An 8,351-nucleotide genomic window follows, 5' to 3' on the forward strand; every position below is an offset into this window, starting at 1 on the left:
GTGAATTAAACTAGTTGTTATTTCATTTATATAAACTTGGTTACCTGATGTGTTTTAATATTTATATAAACTTGATTGATGTGTTTTATGTATACAAATTTGATAACATGATGATTGTCCGTAAATAAAAAGAGAATAAAACATTTAAACATATAATTTAGAGAAAAACACAAGCAGACTTTTGGCAACGCCGCTTCAAGCCTGCTTCTGATTGGCTCGTTTGCCATGAGTGGAATAGTTAGAGAGTGGCGACACGCTTTGATCTCTATGGGCTGTAGTTCCACACGTTGGAACTATCCCATTGAGATAGAATGAGCACTTCCGCATTCCATTATTACAATAGGGGGGGTCAACGCTACTGACGTCATCTCTCGATTACTCTGGGTCGGCGATGTTGGTCTTCCGGGTTGATGACGTCGGCAGCTCAGCCTAAACAGCTCGAGGCAGCCGGATGAACCGTTTATGTGTTTTATTTACTTTTATAGATGGAGTAATTAATCAATGACGTAGAATTTATCCTTAATTGATGTAAACAGTCCACGTGTGAAGCCGACAGTCTGAATAGAGCATTAGTATTCATAATAAGTGACATCATCAGTTCTGTTTAGCTGATTATATAGCTACAGTAGCTCATCTTACAGCTGGAGTCAACAGAGGATATCCATATTAATAAAGTGATGAGTATTAATGACATGAAGTCATATTAAAGTCCATGTGATTGGCTCACATGGAGCTGCAGTTGTGAAGGTTGAAGGTAAGAGCTCTTATCTGTTATAACATTATAATTATTGATTGAAGTATTTGTTAACAGTTTGCAGAATTACAGTACATTTCAAGCACAACTCAATACAAAGACCGTTACTATATGACTGGACGAGACCATTAAGTATTACACTTGTTTACAAGAGGGTCCACCATGTTCAATTAAATTGTTGTTTCATCTGAAAAGATCACAGGATCTATTGAATGTGACAAACTGACATATTGATCTTAGTGAAGTATTTAGACAGGTACATGGGTATCTTAGTGAAGTATTTAGACAGGTACATGGGTATCTTAGTGAAGTATTTAGACAGGTACATGGGTATCTTAGTGAAGTACTTAGACAGGTACATGGGTATCTTAGTGAAGTATTTAGACAGGTACATGGGTATCTTAGTGAAGTATTTGGACAGGTACATGGGTATCTTAGTGAAGTATTTAGACAGGTACATGGGTATCTTAGTGAAGTATTTAGACAGGTACATGGGTATCTTAGTGAAGTGTCTAGACAGGTACATGGGTATCTTAGTGAAGTATTTAGACAGGTACATGGGTATCTTAGTGAAGTATTTGGACAGGTACATGGGTATCTTAGTGAAGTATTTATACTGTACACATATACTGTATGTGTATAAATACATGTGTATATGTGTGTACTCCAGGATGGTACACGCGGGGTACATCGGGCTGGAGAGGGACCGTCCTCTCATCAGAGTCCCGTTTCCCCACCTGGCCGTAGGGACGGTTCTGTTGGCTCTGACTGGACTGATCCTCTGTCTGGTTCTGTCTCTGATGTACCACTACTCTGAGAGTACTTATACTCACTGTCTGGTACGTACACTGTACTGTACTGTACTGTACACTACACTACACTACACTACACTACACTACACTACACTACACTACACTACACTACACTACACTACACTTATGTATTTACGTGCCAGGGGCAGGTGGGCAACCCTTAGTGTTTTATTTAGCTGCCAGGGACAGGTGGGCAACCCTTAGTGTTTTATTTAGCTGCCAGGGGCAGGTGGGCAACCCTTAGTGTTTTATTTAGCTGCCAGGGGCAGGTGGGCAACCCTTAGTGTTTTATTTAGCTGCCAGGGGCAGGTGGGCAACCCTTAGTGTTTTATTTAGCTGCCAGGGGCAGGTGGGCAACCCTTAGTGTTTTATTTAGCTGCCAGGGGGCAGGTGGGCAACCCTTAGTGTTTTATTTAGCTGCCAGGGGGCAGGTGGGCAACCCTTAGTGTTTCATTTAGCTGCCAGGGTTCAAGTGGGCAACCCTTAGTGTTTTATTTAGCTGCCAGGGGCAGGTGGGCGACCCTTAGTGTTTTATTTAGCTGCCAGGGGGCAGGTGGGCAACCCTTAGTGTTTTATTTAGCTGCCAGGGGCAGGTGGGCAACCCTTAGTGTTTTATTTAGCTGCCAGGGGCAGGTGGGCAACCCTTAGTGTTTTATTTAGCTGCCAAGGGGCAGGTGGGCAACCCTTAGTGTTTTATTTAGCTGCCAGGGGGCAGGTGGGCAACCATTAGTGTTTCATTTAGCTGCCAGGGGCAGGTGGGCAACCCTTAAGGTCATTACACACTGGCGAATTAGCGACGCAATGCGAATAAGCGATCTGAAAATGCGAAATATTGCATGTTGCAGTTCGCCTGCGAATCTCTGCAAAATACGACACCAGAGCGAACAAATAAAAGCGAAAACGGTCGCATTTTCGCACATTCGCCACTGATGTGGAAGCTTGCATGGACTTCAATAGTTTTTTTTAAAATGCGAATTATTCGCACGAATATATCGCGTCGCTAATTCGCCAGTGTGTAATGACCTTTAGTGTTTTATTTAGCTGCCAGGGGCTGGTGGGCGACCCTTAGTGTTTTATTTAGCTGCCAGGGGCAGGTGGGCAACCCTTAGTGTTTTATTTACCTGCCAGGGGCAGGTGGGCAACCCTTAGTGTTTTATTTAGCTGCCAGGGGCAGGTGGGCGACCCTTAGTGTTTTATTTAGCTGCCAGGGGCAGGTGGGCAACTCTTAGTGTTTTATTTAGCTGCAAGAGGCAGGTGGGCGACCCTTAGTGTTTTATTTAGCTGCCAGGGGAAGGTGGGCAACCCTTAGTGTTTTATTTAGCTGCCAGGGGATTCATTTACCTGCCAGCAGAGCCGTAAGCCAACACAAAGTGACTTGATTAGCTGTCATTTCTCCCAAAAAGAGGTTAAAAGTCAGCTGTGGTCTACTACTATAACAGCTGATCTGTTTGGTCTGTGTGTGTCTGTTAGCATGCAGGTGGACGTGAAGCTGATAGACCTGGATGAAACCAGCTCCTCGCCACTCGCCACTCGCCCACTCGCCACTCGCCCACTCGCCCTACACACTTGCCCTCGATATGCGCGTTCACGCGAGGCTGCGCCATATTAAGTGTCGTCTGAAACCAAGCAGCCTTGAGTGGAAGTGGCTTATAAAGCCCTCAAGAGCGAGTCTGTGCCGATCTAGACTCGATTGCCTTGTGCAGCCCTGCTCTCTGTCCGCATGGAAACCGCCACCTACAAATGGAAGTACCACCACAAATAAATGATAAATAAACTCCTCCTAAACAATCTTCATCTGATGCAGAATAGACAACGCTCTAACTGATGTTCACAAGGGCTCTTTATTTACCCCACCGTGAAAAGCTATAAATGAAACCACACAAACAAAACAACTTTTAACAATGATTTATAAACACCATGGATGTATATGACATGTCATTTTTGACAGTCACGCTGTATTTCCTTTTTCCATATTAATGAAATCCACATGTCACACAAACGTACACGATGCAATGCAATATAACTGTACAAACAAAATAACAGGTAACACAATTGCATGATGGTAACCATGGCAACGAATGGTGTCTGTTTCCTGTTTCTGCACAAGGAGGGCGAGTGTATTTCCAAACTGTTTTTTATACCCAGGACCCTAATCAAGGGAACTTGATTCAGCTGGAGGGGCACTTCCTGACGAGGGAACCTCCCGAGAGCACTTCAAGTCAAGCGACTGGTTTCAGAAAGGGCCACGGGGAGAACATAGTCTTCATCATGGCCCCTGAAGAGCCCCAGGAAGTCAGGAACCTGATGGATCAGAGTGCCCTGCTCACTACAGGTAAGATGCACGCACGCACGCACGCAACACACACACACACACACACACACACACACACACACACACACACACACACACACACACACACACACACACACAGGCGATGTTTATTGTTTATACATTTTGAAAACTTTAAAAATGGCACATTCCGTAAATATGAAAATGTCTAGCAGGGGGAGTGTTTACTACATGTTCTCCCCGTGTCCCCTAGGGTAGGTCCCCTCACATGTTCTCCCCCGTGTCCCCTAGGGTAGGTACCCTCACATGTTCTCCCCATGTCCTCTAGGGTAGATACCCTGACATGTTCTCCCCAAAAACATGCAGTAATCCTGGTCTCTAAACTACCTCCCCCTGGCCAGTCACATACATGGAATGCAGAGAGACTGCATATAGATATATATAGAAGACAGAGTAGAAATAAAAATATGTGTGTGTGTGTGGGGGGGGGGGGGGGGTATGTAGGGAAAGCCAGTTTGAAAAGGTAGGTTTTGAGTGTGCTTTTGGACATTTCGGCTTACAAGACACTCACAAAATTGTACATACATAATGATACATATACACAAATAGACAGTTACTCATGGATACATCGTTCTCCAACGTAACTGCCATGCCTTCTCTACGAATTTTCTTAAAACAAAAACTTCATTACTGAACAACCAATTTAACATAAAACATTCAGACAAATCTGGGTACTTATCCTGAATTCTTTCAAATAAAGAGTTTCTTAAATCATGGTATAGTGGACAATAGAATACAACATGAAACTCATCCTCTACAACTCCCAGGTCACAAAGAGCACACAGTCGCTGCTCCTCAGGAATGCCAGTATAGCCTTTTACTAAGAGGAGGCATAATGAACGATACTCACAGACCAAACAGCTGCAGTGTAGTGGTATTATCATGTAATCTTTGATTAAGAAAGGAAAGAGGCCGCACAGCTCGTAGTCACGATGCTATAAACTTTATTAATCCAACATTTCTGCAAGCAGGATGCCTTCTTCAGGGTATGAAGAAGGCATCCTGTTTGCCGAAACGTTGGATTAATAAAGTTATTAATTACTACTACTACTATAATATTAGTAATAAAACTTTATTTGTATAGCACCTATATATTTCATGACATGGAAATGATAGCAGTAATGCAATACACTGAGGAAATGAATAACAACAAATAATTTAAAAGTTCAACTAAAAGCAGTGTAGTGTAGAAGTGAGTCTTGAGCTGTGCTTTAAAAGTGTCTACAGAGGCTGCCTGTGGAAGGTACAGTGTTATTAAACTACAGAGGCTGCCTGTCGAAGGTACAGTGTTATTAAACTACAGAGGCTGCCTGTGGAAGGTACAGTGTTATTAAACTACAGGGGCTGCCTGTCGAAGGTACAGTGTTAATAAACTACAGAGGCTGCCTGTCGAAGGTACAGTGTTATTAAACTACAGAGGCTGCCTGTCGAAGGTACAGTGTTATTAAACTACAGAGGCTGCCTGTCGAAGGTACAGTGTTATTAAACTACAGAGGCTGCCTGTGGAAGGTACAGTGTTAATAAACTACAGAGGCTGCCTGTCGAAGGTACAGTGTTAATAAACTACAGAGGCTGCCTGTCGAAGGTACAGTGTTATTAAACTACAGAGGCTGCCTGTCGAAGGTACAGTGTTATTAAACTACAGAGGCTGCCTGTCGAAGGTACAGTGTTATTAAACTACAGAGGCTGCCTGTGGAAGGTACAGTGTTATTAAACTACAGGGGCTGCCTGTCGAAGGTACAGTGTTAATAAACTACAGAGGCTGCCTGTCGAAGGTACATTGTTATTAAACTACAGAGGCTGCCTGTCGAAGGTACAGTGTTATTAACCCATTCTGACCTGAGATCAGATTCTAAAAATGTCTGTTTGAAAATGACAGTTTTCTGAAAAAGCTATGTTTCTATGTCAGTCGTTCTTCGAATAGCAGACCTACAAGCTCGTAGCGCGCCACTCGGTGGCGCGCTATGAGCTTGTAGATCTGCTATTTTTCAATAGCTAAAGCATAACGTAATGCTAACACCAAAAGGGGTTCCCGCGCAAAATGGGTTAAACTACAGAGGCTGCCTGTCGAAGGTACAGTGTTATTAAACTACAGAGGTTGCCTGTCAAAGGTACAGTGTTATTAAACTACAGAGGCTGGCGTCGAAGGTACATCTGATTAAGACGACCCCCATTTTTCAAGACTCATTTGTGGAAAAAGAACATTGAATGTCAAATAGTCTAGTCCCTGATTATAATACGACCCAGTTATTTCCATTAGGAAAAAAACATTATTTCAGACCAATATGATATGTGATTTCAGTATCTACTATGTTCTATCTGTTCTTAACTAATATTCTGCTCTCTCCTGTTCAAGGTGTAATGGAGTGGGACATGATTGCAGTGAGTGGAGCCAAACAAACCAGAGATGAGAGCTCAGCCCAGCATGAATTGATAGTCAGGTTTTCTCCAGGCTAGCGGAAAAATGGCGACAGCTGAATGTCCAAAACGGGTCTAAGTCCACCATGGTTATTTTATTTATTTTCCTGAGCACAGAGCATGATTTGAATCGTTTTATATAGGAGCATGCAGCACATATTTCACCACATGAGATGAGTGTGACGATGCAGTGAGCCTCGTCACACTCATTCAGCCAAACTTTAGGCCATAATTGTCGTACTCGTTCAGTGCTAACCAGCACTTTGGTGGACTTAAAGTCTGCTACAGCTCAGGAAGACGTCCAGATTGAAACACACCACACACCACACGTTATAACTGAAATGTATAATTGTTACAGCTTGTGAACCAAACATGTTTATGGTTAACAAATATTATGTTATATTATTATTATACAAATGTAGAATCTATGATCATATGTCCTAGGATAGGTGGTGGTGTAGCAAAGATTAGGCACAACATTTGGAATAGAATTATACCGTTCTATATTCTGTGCTTTATTGTTGCTACACTGCCTGTCTTTGGTTTAGGGGTAGGGTTAGATAGGGTTATTGTTGCTAAACTGCCCTCTGTTATTGTTGCACATAAGACTAAGAGACTCAAAAACGAAATTAAGTGTCTTTTTAACTAGGAGAAACGTAATTTCATTTTTTTCTGCTGCTACAGTTGGGAAGAATGACAAAATAAAGCAATCAATCAATCATTGCACTGAATTATTGTTACATATTCCTGTAAATGTTTTGGAAATGCATTGGTAAAAAATGTGTGGGAATCCTGCGACACTCATAGTGCCCTTAAATTATTTGATCTGTGTTTATTACTGCAGTCTAGTGCTGATGTTTTATTGTGTATCTTAGTTTTATCCAGTGTTTTATTGTCCACTAATTGTCTACCAGACTACCACATCATGTTTTTTTAACTTGTAGTCAGCTCAATGAATGAACTGGTTGGTGGAGACGTGTAATATTTCACCACTACACCCATAGGTGTCCCTGACAGACTTATCAAAGTTCCTCTCCACCTGTAAACAAGGAAGCGCTCCTTGGCGTTGCTGAAATGGTGAATATTTTCAGCTCCATCCATAGTTTTAAAGAATTAAATGTTTCTTCTGTATTCTCTTTTTTTGATAGCTTGTTGTGATTCTGGTGTTCATAAGAAAATAATAACATGCTTCTTTCTCTGTTGGTGTCAAGTTGACACAAGAAACAAGCAGCCTAAATTACAATGGGTTCAATCTATGAATTAACCTTCAGGAATGAAATAATGTAACTATAATTCATGGGTTAATTATTATCCATTTTAAGTTATTTCATGGTACATTATGTGGTCTGTTATTATATTGTAGGCCTATAGTTATTTTAACCCTATTTTCAAATATAACTTTCCTCAACTCAACTCTACAAAAGGCAGCACGGGAAATGGTTATAGAGCTGTTACTGATTTTGTCCACTTGAGGGCGTCAGATACCCTATTTTCCTTTGAGGGACAAAGGCCGTTGAATAAGAACAGAACTCAGAACTTTGCAAGGGTGATAATGAATATGATGCTTTATGAAAACAATAGCAATCTCTAGCAGTCACTTTTGGACAAATAGCATTTATTTCCCCTCAAAACTATTTAAATAGTAGTCTAGGCCGCACACGCACACACGTACACACAGGTACAACCCAGCCCACGGCCCCGCCCCTACTTGAATATTATGTCACTCCATTCATCCATCCTGTCAGCCAATCACATCGCGTCGTTCTCCGCACGTGACCTGCCCCGCGTCACTTTGATTGAATGATTGGAAGCATTTGTGTCGGCGTCTTATCACGGCTAGGAAGACCGACCATGTTGAATGAATCCTTTTCCACTCACGTCGGCAGGTTAACAAAACACAACAGCCAAAACCCAAAACCATCCCTGACGGACCAGCGGCGGACCCCCTGGCTGTAGCCATTTAAACCCTGTGCTAACCGTACCTGCTACTGGTAAAGGATTTATCATTTTCAGAAGG

At 42.2% G+C, this 8,351-nt stretch overlaps 1 protein-coding gene across 2 annotated transcripts; it reads left to right on the forward strand.

Annotated features, from left to right (window-relative positions):
* The first annotated feature begins 428 nt into the window (after positions 1–428).
* Positions 429–7,046, forward strand: LOC310857893 (uncharacterized protein). 2 transcript variants are annotated; one of them, XR_014569179.1, is made up of 4 exons: positions 429–754; positions 1,425–1,593; positions 3,037–3,898; positions 6,273–7,046. XR_014569179.1 is itself a non-coding variant. In XM_083763871.1 (4 exons), exons 2-4 carry the CDS (start codon positions 1,426–1,428, stop codon positions 6,371–6,373), a joined length of 456 nt encoding a protein of 151 aa, XP_083619997.1. In that variant the 5' UTR covers positions 429–754; position 1,425; the 3' UTR covers positions 6,374–7,046. The 2 variants fall into 2 exon arrangements, 1 of the variants encoding a protein (XP_083619997.1); XM_083763871.1 differs by having other exon boundaries at positions 3,712–3,898.
* Positions 7,047–8,351: the final 1,305 nt, after the last annotated feature.

Source organism: Protomyctophum parallelum, assembly GCF_964188405.1.
Source record: "Protomyctophum parallelum genome assembly, chromosome: 4".
Classification (NCBI taxonomy): Eukaryota; Metazoa; Chordata; class Actinopteri; order Myctophiformes; family Myctophidae; genus Protomyctophum; species Protomyctophum parallelum.